General features: G+C 56.5%; 11 protein-coding genes across 11 annotated transcripts; 7 read left to right on the forward strand and 4 right to left on the reverse strand.

Moving 5' to 3' along the window:
- Positions 1–352: 352 nt before the first annotated feature.
- MKK02DRAFT_38680 (uncharacterized protein) lies at positions 353–1,781 on the forward strand (the record flags this gene model as incomplete). Its single annotated transcript, XM_053090221.1, has 10 exons — positions 353–377; positions 436–536; positions 639–722; positions 770–787; positions 847–900; positions 959–1,055; positions 1,118–1,265; positions 1,344–1,479; positions 1,534–1,634; positions 1,688–1,781. 10 exons carry the CDS (start codon positions 353–355, stop codon positions 1,779–1,781), a joined length of 858 nt encoding a protein of 285 aa, XP_052943785.1.
- Positions 1,782–2,018: 237 nt separating this feature from the next.
- MKK02DRAFT_38681 (uncharacterized protein) lies at positions 2,019–3,218 on the reverse strand (the record flags this gene model as incomplete). The annotated part of the gene is made up of 3 exons (XM_053090222.1): positions 2,019–2,357; positions 2,410–2,654; positions 2,900–3,218. The coding sequence occupies 3 exons, from the start codon at positions 3,216–3,218 to the stop codon at positions 2,019–2,021; spliced, it is 903 nt and encodes a 300-aa protein (XP_052943786.1).
- Positions 3,219–4,596: 1,378 nt separating this feature from the next.
- Positions 4,597–5,493, forward strand: MKK02DRAFT_38682 (uncharacterized protein; the record flags this gene model as incomplete). Its single annotated transcript, XM_053090223.1, has 2 exons — positions 4,597–4,862; positions 4,932–5,493. The coding sequence occupies 2 exons, from the start codon at positions 4,597–4,599 to the stop codon at positions 5,491–5,493; spliced, it is 828 nt and encodes a 275-aa protein (XP_052943787.1).
- Positions 5,494–5,886: 393 nt separating this feature from the next.
- On the forward strand, positions 5,887–6,726 carry MKK02DRAFT_38683 (uncharacterized protein; the record flags this gene model as incomplete). The annotated part of the gene is made up of 3 exons (XM_053090224.1): positions 5,887–5,914; positions 5,971–6,082; positions 6,147–6,726. 3 exons carry the CDS (start codon positions 5,887–5,889, stop codon positions 6,724–6,726), a joined length of 720 nt encoding a protein of 239 aa, XP_052943788.1.
- A 448-nt stretch (positions 6,727–7,174) lies between these two features.
- On the forward strand, positions 7,175–8,019 carry MKK02DRAFT_38684 (uncharacterized protein; the record flags this gene model as incomplete). The annotated part of the gene is made up of 2 exons (XM_053090225.1): positions 7,175–7,359; positions 7,464–8,019. 2 exons carry the CDS (start codon positions 7,175–7,177, stop codon positions 8,017–8,019), a joined length of 741 nt encoding a protein of 246 aa, XP_052943789.1.
- A 280-nt stretch (positions 8,020–8,299) lies between these two features.
- MKK02DRAFT_38685 (uncharacterized protein) lies at positions 8,300–9,826 on the forward strand (the record flags this gene model as incomplete). Its single annotated transcript, XM_053090226.1, has 10 exons — positions 8,300–8,330; positions 8,382–8,482; positions 8,550–8,633; positions 8,697–8,714; positions 8,768–8,821; positions 8,881–8,977; positions 9,066–9,213; positions 9,298–9,433; positions 9,568–9,668; positions 9,730–9,826. The coding sequence occupies 10 exons, from the start codon at positions 8,300–8,302 to the stop codon at positions 9,824–9,826; spliced, it is 867 nt and encodes a 288-aa protein (XP_052943790.1).
- Positions 9,827–9,911: 85 nt separating this feature from the next.
- Positions 9,912–12,070, reverse strand: MKK02DRAFT_17558 (putative ariadne-1 protein-like protein; the record flags this gene model as incomplete). The annotated part of the gene is made up of 12 exons (XM_053085808.1): positions 9,912–9,935; positions 9,991–10,050; positions 10,098–10,245; positions 10,296–10,492; positions 10,544–10,712; positions 10,764–10,922; positions 10,971–11,138; positions 11,194–11,428; positions 11,486–11,651; positions 11,710–11,822; positions 11,871–11,943; positions 12,008–12,070. 12 exons carry the CDS (start codon positions 12,068–12,070, stop codon positions 9,912–9,914), a joined length of 1,575 nt encoding a protein of 524 aa, XP_052943791.1.
- Positions 12,071–12,615: 545 nt separating this feature from the next.
- MKK02DRAFT_17675 (nuclear pore protein 84/107) lies at positions 12,616–15,659 on the forward strand (the record flags this gene model as incomplete). Its single annotated transcript, XM_053085823.1, has 14 exons — positions 12,616–12,791; positions 12,841–12,960; positions 13,009–13,144; positions 13,198–13,549; positions 13,595–13,683; positions 13,733–14,004; positions 14,048–14,167; positions 14,212–14,420; positions 14,473–14,597; positions 14,655–14,820; positions 14,874–15,060; positions 15,120–15,162; positions 15,214–15,301; positions 15,373–15,659. The coding sequence occupies 14 exons, from the start codon at positions 12,616–12,618 to the stop codon at positions 15,657–15,659; spliced, it is 2,370 nt and encodes a 789-aa protein (XP_052943792.1).
- Positions 15,660–15,866: 207 nt separating this feature from the next.
- Positions 15,867–16,799, reverse strand: MKK02DRAFT_38688 (uncharacterized protein; the record flags this gene model as incomplete). Its single annotated transcript, XM_053090227.1, has 4 exons — positions 15,867–15,880; positions 15,922–15,983; positions 16,017–16,385; positions 16,456–16,799. 4 exons carry the CDS (start codon positions 16,797–16,799, stop codon positions 15,867–15,869), a joined length of 789 nt encoding a protein of 262 aa, XP_052943793.1.
- A 534-nt stretch (positions 16,800–17,333) lies between these two features.
- Positions 17,334–20,124, reverse strand: MKK02DRAFT_38689 (kinase-like domain-containing protein; the record flags this gene model as incomplete). Its single annotated transcript, XM_053090228.1, has 10 exons — positions 17,334–18,354; positions 18,414–18,465; positions 18,514–18,779; positions 18,829–18,911; positions 18,961–19,090; positions 19,139–19,242; positions 19,291–19,379; positions 19,430–19,670; positions 19,726–19,819; positions 19,871–20,124. The coding sequence occupies 10 exons, from the start codon at positions 20,122–20,124 to the stop codon at positions 17,334–17,336; spliced, it is 2,334 nt and encodes a 777-aa protein (XP_052943794.1).
- A 357-nt stretch (positions 20,125–20,481) lies between these two features.
- Positions 20,482–22,124, forward strand: MKK02DRAFT_38690 (putative ATP-dependent RNA helicase; the record flags this gene model as incomplete). The annotated part of the gene is made up of 5 exons (XM_053090229.1): positions 20,482–20,831; positions 20,881–21,088; positions 21,138–21,316; positions 21,361–21,676; positions 21,735–22,124. The coding sequence occupies 5 exons, from the start codon at positions 20,482–20,484 to the stop codon at positions 22,122–22,124; spliced, it is 1,443 nt and encodes a 480-aa protein (XP_052943795.1).
- Positions 22,125–22,524: the final 400 nt, after the last annotated feature.

Genomic DNA, 22,524 nt, shown 5'->3' on the forward strand with positions numbered 1-22,524 from the left:
GGCAGTCTACATGGCATGTATATGTATAAGGTATAAAGCTATGTTCAGGCAACAGTCCACGTTGAGCCGCGTCCAGCACACAGCAAGCACAAGCATGACAAGACGGCGGGACTGGGCTGGACCTGTTGGACATCCCCACCCAATCGATCAATCCCCCACCTCGGGCTCGGCAAGCAATTGAGCCGACATTCCTCGGATTACGGTATGATTCCGGTTACGGCCGCACTGCAGCTGGTTCGCCGACGTCATGCTGCCTTTGGCCTTGCTTTGGGCTCTCCTGCTCTGTCTCTCTTGCATGAAACGCTCTCTTTGTCGAGCGATCTTCACCAAACGACCCCATCAGACATCCAGAATGGCTCCCCATCCGCCCTTCAAGGGTACGTTCTACCTCGGCGGAGGATGCGAGGGGAGACGCAGCCGGCTCACTCGAAACAGAAGTTGAAGCTAGCCGTCCCGACTTTGATGATGCTTTCCAGCACACCGTCACAAAGGTGCCTCAGCCTGACTGGCAGCCTGGCGGAGGCCTCAACAATCTGGTCAGTGAGACCGGATGAGCTGCTCAGCGCTCAGATACTCATACGACCCAACTGGTCGACCTGATACGTCGGGCGCTAGAGGGCATTAAGCTGACATGTCAGCCTGATAGCGAGCAGTTCAAGCCGGAGGATGCTCAATGGCGGGTCATAGACCCCAAAGACTTCGAGAAGCCACAGCTGTACAAGGTGAGGACGTCTCCACAATCCGCATGGGACTTGAGCTGACTCTCCAGCTGATGATTTCGGGGATCGTGAGTCAACAGTGCCGTCCCAGCAGCAGTCCACCTGGATCCGAGGCTGAGGCACATAGACACCTCGGCCTATCGCTTTCCTCTCGACAAAATCGCCAGAGGGCAAGTGCAATGTGATTTTGATTCGTCGACCTTGCCTGCTGCTGGAAGGTCAGACGCTGATGTATGCAGCTCGCTCCCTTTTCTTACTTCAACATGATCAGCCACAACCCACCGACCATCATGGTGTCAATACAAAGCAATCCCAAGAACCCCTCTGGCTTGAAAGGTGAGTCGGTCTACTGAGTCTCGGGAGCCCGGCCATAAAAGTGTAAAAGCTGATGCAGCCAGATTCGGCGTACAACATAAGAGAAACCAAAGAGTTCTGCGTGTCCATCATCTCCGAGCCCTTCCTCGAAGCGGCGAATGTCACCTCGATTGACCTGCCACCAGAAATGCAAGAATGGGATCTTTCGGGTCTGACCAAGCGGAAGTCTGAGTGAATTGGATGGAATCTGCTCTCTGCCCTTCGCGGACTATGGGAGATCGTTGATGCCGGGTGCAGCTGACTCGACAGATCTGTAGATGTCCCCCATGTGGCCGAAGCTGCGTTCAGCATGGAGTGCACGCTTCAGCACTGGTACGAGCTTCGAAATGATGCGGGCGAGCTGTCCAACACTGTCGTTCTGGGCCGGATAAGGCGGTTCCAGACTGTAAGTCCTTTCTTTTCAGCTGAACGGGAGAGATCTTAAGCTGATGTGGACCAGAAGGAGTTCATCTTTGACCCGGAGGATAAGATGAAGGTGCTTGCAGAGAAGTTGAGGCCCGTATCCCGTCTAGGTGGCATCACCTACGCCCGCTCAACACAGTGAGTACCGAAGCAAGGAGAGAGAAAGGTGGCACACCCAGCTGATATATCAGATACTCTGAGCTGCCGAGACCCGCTTGGGCCGATGTCAAGGATCTCCCGGAGTATAAGGCGGCGATAGAGAAGGGAACCAAGGAGATCGAGTAGAAGTCTTATGTGTGACTTCCTGCCAGATGCGGTCATACCAGCTAGGCATTCTGCAGCACGTTTTGAGTGAGCCACGTTGTGGTGACTGAGCTGAACGTTGGATGGCCTAGCCTAAGGAGAGAGGAACAGTCCACTACTTATCTACATCGTCAAACAGTCTGATTGGCAATGGTGTCCACAATCCCTACAACATGTAGCGGGTACATCTACAACTCGATACTTTGCTATCAGAATTGCTCACACTACCTGCTGCTTGGTGATGGTAACAGGAGCCCGAGCCTTCCCATCAACGTCGTACTTGGACAACACCCCATTCGGCCCAAATTCCTTGTCGTACCCGTTCCTCCGCTCGTGCTCCTTGATGGCCTCCTCCCCTCTCAGGTATACCGAGTCGACGTCCGCCTTGGACCCTCCCTTGGCCTCGGCCGCGGCGATCATGCGCTCCAACTCCCCCTTGACACGCTCGCGCTTGAAGAAGGCTGTCCGGGGATAATAAGCCAATCGCTCGCGTGTTGGCTTGTATTCCGGTATGGATTCTCGCCCGAGGGCGCGGAGGATGACTTGCTCGCAGAGAGTCTAAGGATCAGCGCTCAGCTTTGGGACTCGCAGATGTGATGGATGAGCTCACGTAGTTCCGGTCTGGGCGATTGAGGTCCCAAGGCTCAACCAGGTTGACGTGGGGATTGGTGATGATTCGAGGGAAATGACAGTGGTTGGGCGTATACGTGTGTGGTAGAAGCGAGTGGGTGATGATGAGATCCCCCTTGTTGGCCACTACCGTGCTGAGCTTCTCGCACTTTCCGAGATGGGTATATAGGTGCTCCAGCGGGGGATCAATTCCCTCGGGAGCCTCATATAGCTGCTTTGCGTAGCCTGGGATCAGCTCAATTCAGAACGTGAACTTGCCAGCAATGCCATCCTCCATGACTGCAGTCCCTCCGCCCCCGGGCGGGACATCCGAAAAGCAAAAGATCAGGGTAAGGGCGTTCCCGCTTGAGTCCAAGAATTGACGGTACCTAGCATCAGCCCGGTCCCAATGCATACTCACCAGTCATTATCCGTATGCCAGCCACGCAGATCTTGCCTAGTGTGCTCCTTTGTCTTCCATTCCTCCGTACCAAAGTTCACGATGAACTGGTCCCCAAACCACCTCTCCCTGACTGGGTCAATCTTGTCCTCACCACCGACGATATCGAGGATTTTTGGCCACGCCTCGGGGCAAAACTCTTCGCACCGCGCCTCACGATGTCGAGGAAGCTTGATGTACTCTGGCACCCAGGTCGATTTGTCACCGGGGTCCATACCTGCCCTCGGCCAGAAGTCGTCCAGCCAAGAGAAGTACTGGGGATCGATGGCATTCGGAATGCGGACCCAGCCGTGCTCCAGAAAGTGCTGGGCTTCTGTGTCGGTCAGGTGTTTATACTTTGAATCAGTCATATTGAGGATGAGTATGAGAGGCACAGCTTCGCTTCTCTGTCTTAGTAGCACATGGGGCGGACTAGGACAAGCTGAGGCAGAGGCAATGGTTACCAGCCGGATATACCGGACCGGGCCGGCTGAACAGACTAGCGGCACGTGACAGTAAATCTACGCTAGTACTGCCCCACTCGGCCCTTTCAGCCGGCCCCTGCTCGTAAGCTCTCGACCGATATCTCAAGCAGTGCCATCGCTTCTTCGATGACCTGGAATACTTAGCATGATACACAGAGTCACCGCCGATATTATCCGGGTAAAAGCTTCTGGAGCGTTGTGAGGAATGCGGTGTAGTACCGCTTACGAGACGGTGATGACGTCACCTATATTAGCTCAGCACAAGTCCGCAGCGGCTATGCGGCCACGGATGAATCGATTGAGGCTGGGAGGGCCGTCATCTCGCCTCGGGGGCGTACCTGTCTTTGAGACGAGAGGATGCGGCAGTTGCCGATGGAGACACGGTGTGACGGTTTAGCCGCCGAGTCGGCGGCAATACGGTGAAGCACAGGACTCAGCTGATCTGGATAGCGCTATTGGCTGAGCACACGTCAGCAGTGGATTCCGGAGTCCAGTGACCGATGGTCAACTCGGTCTCGCCGCCCCATATGCCATGCCCACCATCCCCACCCTCGTATGCGTATCCTCATTACTCGCTCGTCAAGTCATCCGACGTGACCGATCCCGGCGCCGCGCGCAGCTTGCCAATACATCAAAGCTAGGAGATCCTATGGCACGCCAATTACAACCTGATCAGTGTCCAACATCGCCCGGAGATAGACGCAGGACCTGGCGCTCGTATGGGCGGGCGCAGAACGGGAGGATCAAGGCGGCCAATGTGGACAACCAGGGTTTGGGCGGTGAGGAGGAGGGACTAAGCAGCAGCCGCATCGGGAACAAGAGCGACGAGGGCAGCTTGACGGGGGTACGCAGACGAACTTGAAGATGCAGGCAGCATCCCAAGCGCTCCCTCCCCTTGGATGACCGTGACCGCTCCTCATTCCGCGACATGAAACATGACGCACGGACTCCGAAACACCAGCCAAATTTCAAGCTGCGTCGTGCTGCGAGCCACCTTTGGCATGGTCACCACAGGGAACCAATACGTCCCGCGCTACCCCCTCACGCGATGTTACAGCTGTTAAGGTGTGTGAGAGGTGCTTCTGTCCGAGCTGTGCCATACGATCAGGGTACGAGGACGGGCGAAGGAGCGGGAGTCTATGAAACGGGGCACGTAGGATTGTGTGTATACACACGATCTTCTCAGGGTCCCATCGGCGGGTGGCCTTTGCGCAAATTTCGACCGAGCTATGCTATTGTCATACATCTCGCCTACATGGTCACAATGTCCGGCTACGCTGTGATCATTATCGACGACAAATCGGACGATCCCATCGAGATAGCCAATCCCAACGCGCCGCAAGAGCACCCAAGGCCGAACGAGGAGGCGGTCGCGGCTCTGAAGCAGGATGCCCTTGGGGCGGAGGAGGAGGCGGATAAGCCCAAGTTCAGGTGGCACGAGTGGCACAATGATCCGGTGATGGACATTGTGCTGAACTCGAACGACGGGGTGCTTTTGAGGGGAAGTTCCTGGGTGCTGAAGCGAGAAAGGTAAGTCGCGCAGCACGGACCGTGTAGTCGAGTACGAAGCTGCCAAGACCAGAAAGCTGACCGTTGTAGCACCGTCATCAAAAGGATGCTCGATCCTGCGCTATACCCGCCTATGGGTGACCAGGAAGCGATCTCCCTCCACTTCTCCGCCGATACCGTCGCGCTCTTCCTCACCCGCTGTCAATCGGCCGACGCGTCCAACCTATCCACCCTCCCTTTCCAAGCCCTCTACCAGTACCGCAAACTCGTCCTCTACCTCGGCTGCCAACGCCTGGTCGAGCAGGTCCAGCCCTCATACAGGCGGGTGTGCAGGAAACACCCGGTCAAGCATCTTCTGGCGGCCAGCAGCGACAACGACGTCAAGGAGGCAAAGCGGGCGCTGCGGCGGTGTGGGCGCGTCAATATCGCGCTGGACTCGGCGAAGTTTTCGGACCTCCTCTGGTGCGTCAGACCCGCGTGGCGTCATGCCATGTCGGTCTGCCTCCTGCACCGGGGCCATGACAAGTGGTTGACGCCAAAGTGGCCGGATAAGGGGAGGGCGAGGCAGTTTGGGAGGGACGTGGAGCGGAACAGGCGGGAGGCGGCTGAGGAGGGTAGAGAGGTTATGGGTATCAGCACGTTCGGGGCGTAATGTGGGCGTGTCAGATGTAGAGATTGGAGTACATGTAAGCATAGGACCAGGCAGGAAATCTATACATAATCTCCGCACGGTAGATTGGTACAGCTCTGATATCACCGTCACGGAAGTCGGTCGCGGCGGATCTTCAGCAGCCCTCTCTTTCATCATATTGCTTCTGCTTCGTCCGACTACAAGCATATCACAGCTGTGACCAGCAGTAGAAGTGATCTATGTGAGCGACTGGGGTCAGTGCCAAGCGGTGCAGTGAGCAAGGTTTGATCGCACACATATAGACACACGCGTCCATCCTGGGCGCGGACCTGAGCTTTGACCCCGCCAAACAAAGCGCTGCGGGTCGCCTTCCGGCTTCCACATCACCACATCACATCATCCAGCCTACCCACCATGTCCGAGCCCTCATCCTCCTCTGCCAGTAAGTATGATGATCGGAGTGATACCGTAAATTGAAGGAGCTGACCAGCTTTTCAGCCGATGTCGTCTGGGATGAGGTCTTCGGCGATCAGACGCTGGACGTCGTCCTGAAGTCGACGGTGGATAACGTGTACTTTCGGGCAAGTAGCTACACTCTGAAGAAGGAGACGTAAGTGGATCACGACGTTCCTCTGAGCCTCAAGTGGCAAAGGATCATCAGCTAACAGGATCAGATCGCTATACAATGGCATGTTCACCATGATCCCCAACGTCGGGCACATGACACCCGAGGACGCCATCCCCCTCGATTTTGATGCACCCACAATCACCATCTTCCTCGCCTGCGTCAACGCACGCGCAGTCATAACCCCCTACTTTGCGACCTTCCCTGTCCTCCAGCTCGGCCGCCTCCTCCACATCGTCCGGCATGCAGACTGCGAGCGTCTCCTTCCTCCCGTCGAGCGGGAGTACAAGCGCGCTTGCGTCCGCAGCCCGCACGATTGGCTGCTCACGGCCATCGAGCTCAACGACCTTAACGAGGTCGCGGACGCTCTTCGGCATTCCGCTCGGGAGGGCAAGGGGGTCGATTTTACCGTGGTCAAGGGCCTGATCGCGCGCGTGGTGGATAAGGCGTGGCATCTGCCCCTTTTCTGCGCATTTACGCCCGATACGCCTCTCTACCCGGATAGGGCACTTTGCCCCTTCGCTTGGCCGACCGAGGAGAAGATCAGTATACTTCTCACGGAGATCCAGAAGGGAAGGATCGGGACGAGGGACGGGGACGGAGGTCGGGCGGTAGCGGCAGTGGCGTGATGACAGGTGTTTTAGGTCTCGAGAACGATTGCGGCGGATGTTAGGCGTCCGATGGAGAGGAGGCATGGAGCTCGAGGATGAGGGGTTGTGCGGCTGATAGTGAGACACCCAAGACCAGCAGGTAGTATCAACTCCATAGCATCAATTGACCTCGTAATGCGATATCGGTTATCTTCCTCCGTCAAGAGTTTACACGATGAGCGCTTAGTTATGGCTCGGTCGTATCGCGCTCCATGTCTATCAGTCGATGAGCTATTGAGCATCCCGATCAGGGGTCACGCCACGCGTGTAGCGTCTTCCGCAATTTGAGTTCACGCAGACACACACGATAAGGGACAAAGCGCTCCTTGTTTATCTGCGTGCATCAGGTGATCAGGAATTCAGCTTCACAACAGCACTTCCACCACTTCACGTACCCCATCATCATCATCAGTTTGAGACAGCTAGCATGTGGAAGTCCACTCTCCGCAAGTTTGAAGGTATGAGCGTCAGCGAGACGTCAGGCTCGCTCGCGCCCGGCCAGGCCACCGCCGATCTTTCTCCCAAGATCGACTGGCATCCCGTCCACTGCGACCCATCCGCCGACTTGATCATTCGGTCCTCGGACTCGGTGTTCCTCAGTGCAGCTCGTTCGTATTCAAGCGCGAGAGGTGAGTCACCATCAGTCGCGATGGCTGTATCAACACTCAGCATGATTTAAGCCATGCTAGATTATGGAACATTACTGACCCTTTCAGCTCCCTCTTCAAGTCCATGCTCTACACCCTCCTTACTACCCGCATGACCGACCCCGCCGACGCCATCCCCGTCGACTTTGCCGGATCCACCATCTCTCTCTTCCTGGACTGCGCGGTCACCCTCGCCGCTATCCAGTACAGCCAGCACTCGGTCGTCCAGCTCAATCGGCTCCTCCGCATCGTCAAGCACCTGGACTGCGACCGCCTCCTGCCGGTTATCGAGCAGGAGTATAACCGAGCCTGCGTCCTTGACCCGCTCGACTGGGTCATCGCAGCTACGGAGAATGACAGCTTCGAGGAGGTCAGCAGCGCGTTCGCCCAGTGTGCGTTGAACCCCGAGCCTATCGCTCGCGCGGTGATCCTCGACGCGGTCAGGCAAGCGCGGACCACCTGGCGCCACGCCCCACTTCAGTGCCTTGTCAAAGACACACCCAGCTTCCAAGACCTCACGGTCTTGAAGATGTCGTGGCCAAACGCTGCGGGATTGGCGGCGCTTTTCGAGGAGGTCAAGAAGGAGAGGGAAGATAGGGTGAGGGAGGCGACGGCGGGTCTGTGAGGACGCGAGGGAGGGCTGACCGTCAGGCCAGATGAGATATCTCAGAGTAAATCAGAAGCGAGATGAGTATCGCAGACTTTGTTCCGAGCGCTGAAGAGGCCTCTGGCCTGCCCCCACCCCTGACTGTCGTCATTGAGAGCTATAATAGCGGCTTATCTCTTATCGGCCTTACGTTGACTGACTCAGCCTGCAGCATTCCTCACTCGGGAGACGATCCCGACGACTTCGACAATGCCAACGTTGTTCTCAACCTTCACGATAGCACTCATCACTCCAGGATATGTCAGGACAAGCCAGACGCCCATTCAGAGGTGAGTCGGCATGCGCTGAATACACGCCGACGCAGAGGGCTGACACTCCAGAGGTCGAGGCCGAACGGCCTGCTTTCGACTCGGGGTACGGACCGCACTACACCCAAGTCCCCGAGGTGAACTTCCAGCCTGGAGGTGGCCTGAACAGCCTCGTATGTTATGTTCTCTATATATAGCCAGCTGCTCGTTGGCTGGAGGAGCAGGAGCTGACTGGTCTAGCCGTATAGCGAGGATTTCCGGCCTGAGAATGCGGTATGGAGAGGGATTGACCCGACGGAGCATGAGCGGTCCGAGGTGTACAAGGTGGGCATCAGCTCTTTGACTCCCTATTCCCCCGAGCAAGACTATGAGCTGATATCGCTATAGTTGATGATCTCCGCTGTGGTGCGTGTCGGAGCCTGTTCCAGCAACAGAAGCGTACCGAGCTGATCCACCAGACCCCTAGACCTATCGCTCTTCTCTCCACCATCTCTTCGTTAGGCCAGCACAATGTGAGGGTGTTCGAGCTCGATCTGATCTCTGAAAGAAGGACGAAGAGCTGAGACCATAGCTAGCCCCGTACTCGCTCTTCAACATGGTCAGCGCCTCGCCCCCTACCTTGATGATCAGCATCCAGGACAACCCCAATAACCCCTCAGGCCTGAAAGGTGAGCTATTGACCATTGTACCTGAGCTTTATACCTCGCGCAGGGGCAGCCTGACTGGTATCTGAGGATGGTGAGCTGATCCGCCCAGATTCCGCTCTGAACATCCTCGAGACCAAGCAGTTCTGCGTCTCGATCATAAGTGAACCGCTCCTCGAGGCGTCACATATGACGAGCATGGACCTCCCTCCGCATCTGGACGAATGGAAGCTGTCTGGGCTGACAAAGCGGGCATCAGAGTAGGTTCATCTTCCGCACAAGCTCTCCAATGCTTTGGGCCAGGTCGGGAGAGCTACATAGTGGGTACAAAGCTGACGATCCAGAATAGTCAAACCTCCCCATGTCGCCGAATCAGCGTTCAGTATGGAATGTACCCTGGATCACTATCATCAGTTCGTGACCGACGAAGGAGTCAAGACGAACATGGTTGTCTTTGGGAGGATAAAGCGGTTTCATGCCGTATGTCCTCCTCCCTATCCTTCCCCCTTTCCTCACCGGCCACTTCTGGTCCTTCTGAGCGGCCAGCTTCAACCAACTCCTGCCCATCACTTTGTCTCCTTGACGAGGCACTGGACGACAAGCTGACCAGACAGAAAGAGTTCCTCTTTGATCCCTCGGACCCGATGAAGATCCGGCCCGAGAAACTTCGCCCGATGGCCCGGCTCGGAGGATTGTCTTACGCTCGGTCAATACAGTCAGTTCCCTCAATCCTACATATCTGTCCCTGACGATCAGCTAGAGCTGACTCGGCACAGGTTCTGCGATCTGCCCAGGCCGTCCTGGGAGAGAGGGAAAGATGACGAGGCGTATCAGGCGGCAGTAGGCCTAGGGCAGGGGTCGAGCAAGATGTAGAGAGTAGATCAAATTCTGGAACTTGAGGTTGATATATAAGCACAATGCATGTGTAATGCTCAATATAGTACAGGTCGAGCAGCGATCAGACGGTGAATTCCCACCGGTGCTGCAGAGAGTCAGCTATCGTTCACCCACTGGTCGTGATGTTCTGCGCAACTGACCTCCAGATACCCGCGGAGCGTATCGTCCATGAGGATATCATGCCTCTTCTGCACATACGCCTAGACTGTTAGCTATGAAGCGAGTTGTGAGTAGGCTACGAGCTCACCGACTGATTCGTCACCTCCTGTCTGAGCTTGGCGATTGCCCCCACATCCCCAATATTCTGCTCCAAGCTATACCCGAGAGTCTCTACCGCCCGCTCCAAATCACGCTGATTATCCTCAAACAGCTCCGTCATATTATTGCGTTTCAAACTAAAGCGTCAGCTTTTGCCCTGAAAGCCTTCTTGGCCAGGTAAACTCACTAGAACGCCATGCAGTAAGACCATTTGAGCGTGATTCTCGCCGCAATCACAGTATCCACCGCCTGCTTGGCGAATTGCACTTCGATCCACGACATGTTGGCGCTGCTCTGCATCTGCTCCATCTTCTTTTGGGTCGACTTGTAAAAATCCGCGTCGAGCTTGGCCGAGTGCTCGTGGTTTGCCCAGCGGTTGAAGTACTGGCATGTCAGCTCCCGGTCACACAAGCTGAAACGCACAGCTGAACGTACGTGGAGATACCGCTCGAGACTCTGCCGGCTCTTGGCCTGATGATCTCTGTTGTCCGACCCGCTCTTCTCGTCGAACCGGTTGCACTGATACCATGCCGTCCCGTGCTCCGACCAGGGGCCCATACAGACCCAGCAGAATTCCCATTTACACTTCTTACACGTCATGTGGCTAATTGTCAGCTGGCGGTCTCCGTCCTTCAGAAGTTGCGCTTAAACTCACTTGCACCCGCCATTCTTCTCAATGGTCGACTGACACTTGGTACACTCCTTTGTGTTCGCCTGAAGCCAGTTTGCAGTCTCGGAATCATCGGCGCACTTCTTCTCCCAGAGCTTGACGATACGGCAGATGACGGGCCGGTGCGAAGCGGGGTAGCCGCAACTGCAGAGTGAGCTAGATATCTTCCCGGGAGAGAGCGCAGCAGCTTACCCGAAGCATAGGTCATTCCCGCACCGACAAGTGACAGTAGGTACGAGCTGATTAAGCATCTTCTGTGGCGCCTGGGAGCACTCGATGATGTGCTCGCATCCTGGGTGTGGGCACCATCGGAGGGAGGGGGCGTCGGAAACGAAGGCTTGGTTGAGGAGGTTGTGATATCTGCGGCGTGAGCTCATTGGGTCGATTTGACCAGATCTTTCCCTCCAAAACTCACTTCTTTGAAACGTCACTCGTCACCAGCTCGTCGATCGGCTCCGCCCTCACGATCCGACTACATCCACTCTCCATACACTGTATCCTCCCGCTCTCTCCCTCCGTCGTAATCTTTCCAACGACATACTCCGTCCAGCATCCCCGGCAGAATCGATGTCCGCAACCCAGCGCCAAAGTCTGCGTCGCCGTCTGTTCCTTCGTATAGTCCATGCAGCAGATCGGGCACTCAAAGGGGCCTGAGGAGCGGGATCGCTTGGAAGGAGTCAGAGGCGTCCGAGCGTTGCGAGCACGACGAGGCGAGGCGAGTGGAGAGGGCAGCGGCTGGGTGCTGGTTGATGGGGAAGAAGGTGGGGAGAGACCGGCGGAAACGAGGGCGGCGGTCGGGTCGTTCCAAAATTGCTCTTGAAGCTTCTCCGAGTTCCAGGCGTAATATCGGAGCAGGGTAGCGGCGGTGTCGGCCTGAAGAGTCAGCTCTGGCGATACGTCTCCCTGGAATCGAATTTAGCATAAAGCTCACCGGAACTTCGAGAAGACTCTGCACCTTCTTGACCTCCTTGGTCTGCATATCCATGATCTCCTGCATCGTCCGCACGCGATAATTTACATCGTACGGCTTCTTCTCTGGCGGTTCTGTAGAGTCAGTTCGGCTCTGGGACCAATACAGGGGCAAGAACCGACCTTCAAGCGTTGGACTCATGATATCGAAAGCCTCCGCATCGGAAATCGATTCGCCTGCTGAGTCAGCTTCTGGCTACTCCTCTGTTGAGAACCATCGGCTCACCTCCACCGTCCGATCCGTCTTCTCCAGATCCAACATCAAACCCCTCATCATCATCCTCAAACTCAAACTCAAACTCCTCTTCCCCATCAGACGACATCTTGTCGGCCTGGCTGGTCGGACTAGGCAGCTGCTGTACTGGCACGGGCGCCACAGCAGCCGGGGACGGCGGGACGGGGGACTCCTTGCGCGCCTTCTTGGAAGCCGGTGCCTTGGTGGAGAGCTCGGTAGGTGGGGGTGTAAGCGATGGTGAGTGGGGCGCGGATTGGGGTGGGCGCTTCAGGGTGGCGGATGAAGGAGGGTAGTGGCGGAAGGGGTCACTCGGGGGTGACGAGGTGGATCCTGAGCCGGATTGCGGGTGCGGAACGAGCTGCGCAGGCCGTGCGGGGCTGTCGGTGAGTGATGAGTAAGTAGTATGTATGAGTATGGAGAGGAGAGAGAAGCTGACTTGATAGGGTCCTCCACACACCTACCACTCCCGGCCTCCACCTGCGCGCCGCTTATCAATCCTGGCCAGCGAATAAATCCCACGTCATCCACCCAAGCCTCACCCGTAGAAGTCAAGCTCTGGTATGCTGCCATGTTGACACCTATATACATCACCTTCCATTATAAACAACAGCTATAGCGGCCCCATCTGGCAGGATGGCAGCCAGCGCAACGACGTACCAGGCGTTCGCACGGATATTTACGTCGTACCATGACCAGTACTCGGAGCCCGGTCCGTCCAACCGTCAAATAGACGCGGGTATCCGGTACGATGCGGTCCTGGACGAGCAGGGTGGACTGCTGGCCTCGCTGATGGGGGCGTTAGAGGAAGAGTAAGCTAAACATCAGGCTTGAAGGCTGGAAGGGAAGCTGACCGGGCAGAATTCGGTCAAAGCAGTCCAATAGCTGGGATAGCGGAATGGATGAAGGGTTCACAGCGGACGAGCGGGGGGCTCTACTGCTGGAACACAGGACATGGCAGCTGCTCAGGACAGTGTTTGAGTGAGCTAGATGGCTGATAAGCTCGTTGCGCTGTAGCTGATAAAGCAGTAATCGCCTACCAAGGGAAGAAGCAGACTTTGCTCCAGCCTCTTCACAGGCTGTTCTCCGAGACAACCCATACATCACCCCCGGCGATCTCATACAGCTCTTCGTTGACGAAGATGAAGAGCTCAGCATGCTGGCGGTGAGTACCAGGTTGTCGACTCCCACTCTATGGTACTCAAGCTGATCGAAAAGACACTAGTGGACCATCTCCAATCCCGCCCCCTTCTCACCTCCTCCCCACCTCTCGAATCCCGACATGGCTATCTGCCCGCCACTCTCCGCCGCGCAAAGAACCAGCAACACTGCTCAGCGGCCGGTCCGCGCCGGCCCGACTCGCTCGACCCGGACTTTACGCTGAGAGAACCGCAAGGGCAAGGTCTAGCGGGCGAGGATCAGACTTATCAGCATCCTCTGCTGGAAACGCTGTTTGATCTGGTACGGCATGGAGAGCTAGATCAGGCGGTCAAAGTGTGCGAGATGGGCGGGGAGCCTTGGAGAGGGGCGAGTCTGATGGGCGGGAGAAGATGGGCTATGGCGGGATTGAGTAAGTGACTCCGTCTGAGAGAGGCGCGCAGTGCTGACTGAATAGCGGCTGGTGATGATTCAGGCGAGATGGCGCTGGAAGGGAATCGCAGAAGGAATCTCTGGAAGAAGGCTTGTCGATCAATAGCAAAGAATGTGCGTACTTTTCCTCATCTCAGCGCCATGCACCCAGCTGATACTCTAGCCCATACTATCTCCCTCCGAACGGAATCTCTACGCTGCCCTCACCTCCGACCTCCCCACCCTCCTTCCCGCTTGTTCGACATGGGAAGATCACCTCTGGGCGCATCTCCAGGCACGGGTGGAAGCTCGCTTAGACAGCAAGTGGCGGGAACTAGGCGGATTCTGGGAAGAAGAGAGCCAGGCTCTAGGCGGGGATGAGGATGAGGTCAGACCCAGCGGGGGACTGGAGGAGGTATTTGGAGAGATGGCAGGCGTACAGAATGACAATGTCGCGTAAGTTGTCGCCTCGGTCGGCGAATGAGGGCTGACTGGTCAGGGCCGCCTCGAGAAACCCATACTACGTCGCTCAGCGGATGATCATGCTCGGCCGGACAGATGCTCTTCTATCGCAATTCGCGAGTCAACTCTCAGGCATAGAAGAAAAGACATCACCAGAGTAAGTCCGAGCGGCTCGGGTCCCAGACTTCCGCTGATTTCCAGGCTCATTGGTCCTCTGATCCGCTTCTTTGCTCATCTCATTCTCATCCTGCGTAATCTCAACCGACCGGTACCCGAGACTCCCGCAAATGCGATCTTGCAAGCGTATCTCCAGATACTGGAACGAGAGGGGAACGACCAGCTTGTGGCCATGTACGCTGCTTGTCTGCGGGAAGGAAGCGGGGAGGAGAGCTACGCCCGTTTCCTGTATGGTGAGTTGATATTAATCGGTACAGTGTGCCGAGGGTCTGGCTAATGTCCAAGCGATGGACCATACTGCTACGAAGGAGGCGCGGATCGAGGCTCTGTCAAGGGCCAAAACGCACAACCTGGACGTGGCGGCGATAGCAAGGGAGACTGTCCGCCTGACGCTAGAAGAGGCCTTCGCTGTACGTCACTTACCATTTGTGCGATCCAGTCCATGCGATTCAGCTGACACATCCTAGGCCATACCCGCACTATCTCGAGAACAGCCGGACATCACCATGTTCACTACCGGCCTGACGGAGCGGGATGTGCACCTCATCCGGTCCATCGAATGGTTGACTATTCTCACCGATACGGCAGAGGATGCGGTGATTAAGGCGAACGATGTGGGCCGGTATTTTCTATGTGAGTCGCCGCGAACTCCGACACTGTAGAGACGGGCCAGCTGATATATTTAGCTCTCGGTCAAGCGAATTCTGCTCAAGCTTTGCTCAAGACCCTACCCCCCAATCTTACCTCCGCGGTGGACGATGACGAGGACAACGACTATCAATTGCTCGAGCACGAAGATGTCGGGAGACTGTTTGGGGTGTTTGCGTGCCATGAGCTGGTGGATGAGGTGCTGAGTAGGGCGCCGAAAGCAACGTGAGTTTCAACAGCCGGGTTCTGGTGTTCAGAATGCGCCACAGAGCTCACCATGCCAGAGCTACGAGGATGGAACAGCATAATTGGCGCAAGAGCTTGAATGTGAGTTGGCCACCACATTGTCTGGCTACTGATCCGCAGCTGACATCTTAGGGCACGATCGAGAAGGTCCATTCTGCCACTGTGGACCTCCTTACTTCCGACTGGCTCCGCTTTCTCCTCTCCGCCGGCTCCGAGAATGGTATGTCTCCCCTCTCTCATCCCCTTCTCAGGGCAATACCTCAGCTTGCCCGGTATGATCTGACATCTCAGCTTCTCAGCGCCTGAAAGAGCTCCGCCGGATCCGCCAAATATTCATCCCTGACCTCATCCTCCGACTGCACACACTCCTCATCACCCACTCTGCCCTCTTCCCATCGCTCATCCAGACGGCATTGGACCTGACCAAGGTGGTCGCCCGGGAGGACAACCACGTGTATGAGGAGTTCTTTGGAATGGAGGGGGCGGGAAGGCTCGTGGATTATTTGGAGAGGGTGAGGGAGGTGGCGATGTTGGCGTTGCGATCTGGAGGCAGTGCGTTCCAGGTGCTGGCGAGATGAGGGAAATGGTGGGAAGGCCAGTAAGCTGAGCTGAGAGGCTATGCAGGGATTGACTCTACGGCCAAGCGTTCCTGGTCTGACACGAAGGCTGATGTCGCGGCGGCAGGGTGCCACTGCCTGTCTTGCAACACTTGCATCTCGCATCAGGTAGCCTATCCCAGCGTATAAACATACGAAACTCATCATATCACTCGATCAAGATCCCCCTCAGAATGCCCGGTCTATCTCAGCGTATAAACGTACGGAACTCGTCATAACACACGATCAAGATCCTCCTCATCATGCCCGGTCTTGACGTCCATGCTCAAGGTGTCGTGATCGACTCTGGTGGTCAGCGACATCATACCATGTACTCACTCCAGGAAGTTGATGTCAGCCTGACTGGCGTTCGACATGTAGCTGAGGTAGGCCTCGACCGCTGCCCTGGCGTGCTGAACATCAGTCGAATTGGAGACGTTGGCGATTTCGCCCGCTGCCATGGTCTTGTTCCAGCGGGACAGGAAGGGGAAGTTGTAGGGTGCGGGCTCGTACAGACCCGAAGCATCGGCTCGGTTGAAGGTGGCCGTCGCGGCAGCCGGGTTGGAGTAGAGTACCGGCTGATGAAGGAGGAATTCGAGCAGGCCCATCTTCTCAAACGCTTGATCTTGATCGAGATGAGGGCAGCTGGAGTTTCGGCAAGGGTGAGTCCCTTCGTTGGACGTGACCGCCCGAGGCTTCAGGAGCAGACTAGACCTGTCAGTCCCACACCCACTGCAGAAAGAGAAGATGTCTAGCCTGCGTGCCCTGATCTACTCACGTCGCGTGGTTGGTTTCGGACAGAGCGGCCGAGGACATGCAGGCTAGGTACCACGAGAAGACCGTCTTGACTTGATTGACGTCCTCGGACCCCTTGAGAGTAGCCATGTTCCCCGCGGCCATACCGCGCATCATGGCGGCGTAGGCCAATTGGCTGCCGCGGTCACCCGCGATCACCGTAGAAGGGGTGACTCCGTTCGCGAGGGACGCAGCGATATCGATGTTCTTCCAGAGGAATGGCTGGTGCGTCAGAAAATCCTGCATCGGCAGTTCCCGGATCAGCGATGATGCGTTTGTGTAGCCGGCGTGGAAGCAGCGCTCGTCGGTACAGGGGATTGAGTCCATGTTGGGTATGTGAGGTGCTTGTGTGGGCGAGTGCACAGGTAACAGTAGTGTGAGTAGGATGACGGTATGCGTGGGGTAGTGGGGGGCATCAGCAAGAACCTGGCAGGAAGTAGTTCCCATAGTCCAGGCGCCCACGAAGCTGGCCTTACCTCTTTGGCCTCCTTTCCTTTGAGGTGCCCTGAGCATCTTTGATCTCGTCAAGTCACGTCATCAGTACCACAAAGGCATAGAAGGCCACACGGCGTATCAAGGATGTCATGACCCCAACGAGTACATGCCGAGCGCAAGTGGGCGATATTGTGAGAGCTCGGCGAGAAGTCGGGTAGCGAACTGACAAGTTGGTGCAGGACTGCTCTCAACCGACTTCTCTGCATCGAGCAATATTTCAGAGAGACGTCAGCCGTCTACAGCGAACACAGCCCTCGGGATACATATGAATATCTACTTGTCAATACAATACATGGATAGACGTGCGTCCAAACTCAAGGGAGAGAGGAGGGGTAGTCCCAGAGACAGCGCACCGCTCGGAGGCTATCAACGGCCCGCCACGCCCTGCCTGATCTGTGCCTTCGGCCCTCCACTCCCGGTCCCGGTCCCACCGCCTCCTTCCCGTCTGTTCTCGCCCTGCTGCGCCTGCGCCGCATTCTGCTTCAACACGTGCTGATGCAGGTTTCCGCTCCTCGACCGTGGTATACCCGTGCTCGACCCCTTCTTCCCCACTCCCCCAGCACCCGTAGGAGCCGGCATCGGCATCGCCTGCGGGATATTGATCATTCCCAGCGGCTGCCGTTCGCGCTGGCTGGGAATGACGGGCGGTGCGGTAGGTATCCGGCGTAGGAAGGGCGAGGGGAGGTCCGGATCCTCCATAGACCATTTGGCCGGGGTGGGAAGTTGTTGGGAGACGGTATGAAGGTTGTACGCTTGCATGTTCCCGCCGCTATCGGCGGACGACATGGAGTCCTGGCTCGTGGCGCTTCCGGAAGGTCGGAGTGGGCCTGAGCCAGATCCAGATCCAGACCCGGAGCCAGTAGCAGTGGCGTTCGGGCCGAGAGGGAAGGGCCGGACAATACCGGCTGATTTCCGCCTGCCGCCGGGAAGCATGAAGGGTGATCCGGCAGCAGCGACCGAGAGCGCCGGGCTCGCCATCGAGACGTCGTCCGACCAGGCGCCGTAGTACGCAGCCGCCCCGGACCGTCCACCAGAGACGAGCTGGTCGTACTGCTTTTGGAGGTCATTGGGCGATCCGATACTGCTCCGCTGATGCACATGGCCCCTGATGACCTGCTTCGCTGGCGTCCCTTCAAGCCCCGTTCCGATAGCAGAGGCAGCAGCGGCTCGATTAGCGTCTGCCTGAGCCTCGGCCTGGGCACGCGCAGCGAGGTTACCAAGTGATTTCGAGGCGTTTCGGCGGAGCGAACCGGCAGGGTTGCGTGCACCAGAGAAGAAAGATGAGGGGGTCGAGTAGATGGGGACGGGTATCTTGGAGGGGGTGTCGTCGTAGGAGTAGGTGTGTTGTGGACGGGGAGGGCGTGGAAGAGAGGGAAGAGGCATCGTACTGTAGAGTCAGCTTCCTTCTCCTTCAGGGCGATATCTTTCGGGCCGATATATACTCACGCTCTTTCCTCCAATGGCGGCCGGGCAGGAGGCATGGACGGTCGACGGATAGCTGAGAGGTTAGCTACCCTGTCTGCCTCATGTGGCTGAAGAAGCTCACCGAGTGGTTCCTGACCGAGACCCATCCCCGCCTTCTCCTCCCTCAGCTTCTCCCACTGCGCCCTGAGGGTGTCCGCCGCATGATTCAGCCTCTTCTGCGTCTCCCCCGCAGCTTCCTCCTTCACCCTGCACGCTTCTTCCCGTTCCGCTAATGTCGCTTCCTGTGCTATGATCTGCTCTTCCCGCTCGTTGAGCTGCTGAGCGCGATGATGCAGCGACTCCTCGTATTTCCGGAGCTCGTCCTTCTTGGTAACAAGCAATTGAGTCCTGGCGTGTCAGCTGTAATACTGACAGAGCGGCGCATAAGATAGCCTACTGGTTCTGCACAGAGAATAGCTTTCTGTGTAGCTTCATCTCTTCCAGCTCGAGCAGCTGCCCCGTAGTAGGTCGCTTGGCAGGCTATTTCTATCAGCTATACGTCCTCGCTGTACCAGTGCGCCAAGCTCACATTGAGGGTCAACATGGCCTTGACGACATCTCGTAGCGTTGCAGAGTACTGAGGAGGTATGGAGGGAATTCGGCCGGACCGGACCATAGTGATGAGCTCCGCTTGGGTCGTCGCGGCTGAGAAGGGCGATCTATGCTGTCAGCCGAAAAATTATCCCGAATGCGTCAAGTTCACTCACGTTAAGGCACACATCTCGAATACTAGACATCCAAGACTCCATATATCAGACTTGGTGTCGTATTTGTTCTCAGCGAGAATCTCGGGTGGCATATACAGCGGTGTCTAAAGAGTCAGCTAGCTTATCGCAGTTTCGCGCAAACGCAGACTCACTCCGACGTAAGTTGACGTAAACGCTGCAGTACCCATATCCTTGCTCAGGCCAAAGTCACCGAGCTTTACGAAGTCATCCGAAAGGAATACTTTTCGCATCAGCTCATGCCGTGGAAGGAGATTCAGAACACGGACTGACCGTTCTCAGGTTTTAAATCCCGGTGCAGCACCTGGTACCTCGCCTCCTTCTCCGCCGCTGTACCCCTCGACAGAGCTCCTCTTCCGGTCGTACTGCTCTGACTCCGCTCATTAGGCCAATGACAGTGATGTAGCGCTTGGACGATCTGGAGGAAGATGTTCCAGATTTTATCTTCGTTCAGTGGGGTATTGGACCGCTGCGCTTTGCGGATCAGAGAACCGAGGTCGCCTGAAGTGCAGTACTGGACACTCGGCTTTGGTCCGGCCGTATGACAACATAGAAATCGCGAAGCTCACCTCCATGATGATGTATATCCGCTCGTTCTTGGGATCCTTGATCTTCTGTATAAGCTGGACGATGTTGCGATGTTTCAGCGATTCCAGGATCGCCCTGCGTTGTCAGCTGCTTTGTTTCTACACGAGCGCGAAGGTCTTGGCTCACACTTCAGCCAGGATCTGCTTCCTATCCTTATCCGTCATCTTCGCATAGTCCAGCTGCTTGAGCGCAAACTCTCGCCCATCGTCCACCCTTTGGACCTTGCTGATCACCCCAAAGCTCCCCTTCCCGATATTGGAGACAAGCTTATACTTGTCGAGTTCGGAGGCATCCGCATACGACGAGGAGGAAGAAGCTGCGGCGGAGGACGTTGGAGGGAGACCATTGGGAGGCGCGGGTGCTGCCCGGCGAGGAAGCATTGTTGACGTTGACGTAGAGTGTCCGGTGTCTCAGGCGGGGGACAGTGCGGCTTGACGGAGCGTCCGGCGGAGCTATCGTTACTCAGACGTATGGTAGAAGTGGTCACTGTGGACTATATGCAGGTCATGTGTGCGCTGATGGGTGTGGTCGAGTGAGAGTATAGCTTGAGAGAGGTAGATGTGCAGTTGAGAGAAGGTTGTTTTGGTGAGTTGGCCAACGGAAAGGAAGCGGGATCAAAAAAGTAAAAGCAGCCGCGGTGGGCTCCGGAGATCGCCGCCAAGTGGAGGTGATCACCAGCTCAGCCATTTTTTGGCCACCCAGCCTTGCCTCTGACACCTACCTTGACACCATATACAATGTCAGCATCAGGATCGGGCTCAGCATCAGCATCAGGCTCGGGCTCGGGCTCAGGCTCATCCTCCGGGTCCCGGTCTCCCTCGCCCGAAGTGGATGGCCTGGAGACGAGCACTAAGACCTTCGCGGAGCTCGGTATCATCCCCGAGCTATGCGAGTCCTGCGCTACTCTCGGCTTCAAGCGGCCCACCCCCATTCAGGTGGAGTCGATACCGGCTGCACTGGAAGGCAGGGATGTCATTGGTCTGGCGCAGACAGGGTCTGGAAAGACGGCGGCGTTCAGTCTGCCGATTCTGCAGACTCTGTGGTCACATCCTTCGGCTTTCTACGCGTTGATACTGGCGCCAACAAGGTGAGCTAGCGCGCGCATTGACATGGCGAGCTCGAAGCTGACGGTAAAGAGAGCTGGCCTACCAGATTGCTCAGCAGATCACATCACTCGGTGCCCCGCTGGGCGTGCGGACAGCCACTATTGTCGGAGGGATGGATATGATGTCCCAATCTATCGCTCTGTCTAAGCGTCCACATGTGGTTGTGGCTACTCCAGGGCGTTTGATGGACCATCTGGAGAATACGAAGGGCTTCTCGTTGAAGGCGCTAAAGTACTTGGTGAGCTAGCCCAACAGGAAATCGTCCTCAAGGTCAGGCTGACGTGCAGGTCATGGACGAGGCGGATCGTCTGTTGGACATGGACTTCGGACCCATCATCGACAAGATCCTGAAAGTCATCCCAAAAGAGCGGAACACATATCTCTTCTCGGCTACAATGACCACTAAGGTGGCCAAGCTGCAACGAGCAAGTCTGAACAAGCCTATCCGCGTGGAAGTCTCCTCAAAGTAAGCTCATATCTCTCCTCGCTTGTTCCATCGCTGACTCTCAGATACTCGACCGTATCCACCCTTCTGCAACACTACCTCCTCCTTCCCCTGAAACACAAAGACTCGCACCTCCTCTACCTCACCACCGAGCTCGCCTCATCCTCCATGATCATCTTCACCCGGACCGTCAATGATGCACAACGGCTATCGATCATCCTCCGTCGTCTTGGCTTCCCAGCTATCCCGCTTCATGGGCAGATGAGTCAAAGCATGCGGCTGGCGAGTCTGAATAAGTTCAAGTCGGGCGGGAGGAGTATCCTGGTGGCTACGGATGTGGCGAGTCGAGGGCTGGATATACCATTAGTGGACCTTGTCATCGTTAGTTGATTCGCCGGGTGCTGCGCCCAGTAGACTGTGAGTACAGCTCATACTATAGAATTACGACATGCCGACCAACTCGAAAGACTACGTCCACCGAGTAGGTCGTACGGCCCGAGCTGGTCGGTCCGGAAAGTCCATCACCCTCGTCACGCAATACGACGTCGAGATCCTCCAACGTATCGAAGCGCACATCGGTAAGAAGATGGAATCCTTCGACGTCGACAAGGAGGCGGTCGCAGTCCTATCGGATAGTGTGGCGCGAGCGAGTAGAGAGGCAGCGCTGGAGATGCGGGAGAGCGGGACTGGCGGGTCAGGTGGGAAGAGGGGTAGAGATAGCGGGAAGCGAGGAAGGGAGGGGGATGAGCGGGATAGGGACGATGATGTTGTTGAAGCGGGGGTGCCGAGAGGGAAGAAAAACAAGTTTACGCAGACGAAGCGGAAATAGGGGATGCGACGAGTATGAGGGTGGATGGCATCTGCGCAGGGGATGTACGAGTCTGAGCCACTTGCCATATTGTGATCAGGACGGATATGCATCTAGCAGCTATAGCGCAACTGCTGCTGTAGCTAATGGTGCTGCCACCTCCGAGCTGCTGCCGTTAGTAGGAGGACGAGATAAGATTACAGGTGACAACCTTACGGCATCGCCAACAGCGGCCAAACTCAAAATAGCTCGTTGCGCGATTTCTCATTCGCCCTTCGCCCCTCTTGCTATTTCGCTCATATGCAATAGGGCAAGCCCCCTCACTCGCGCAACAAAGAGCGTCCGCCATATTCAAATCGTCTGGGATGCGCGCGCTACCTTGCGCAGAGACCCAGCGCAAGCCACAACTCGCCGGGATTGG

The sequence above is a fragment of the Dioszegia hungarica genome (assembly GCF_025882075.1).
Source record: "Dioszegia hungarica strain PDD-24b-2 chromosome Unknown MKK02contig_16, whole genome shotgun sequence".
NCBI classification, from domain to species: Eukaryota; Fungi; Basidiomycota; class Tremellomycetes; order Tremellales; family Bulleribasidiaceae; genus Dioszegia; species Dioszegia hungarica.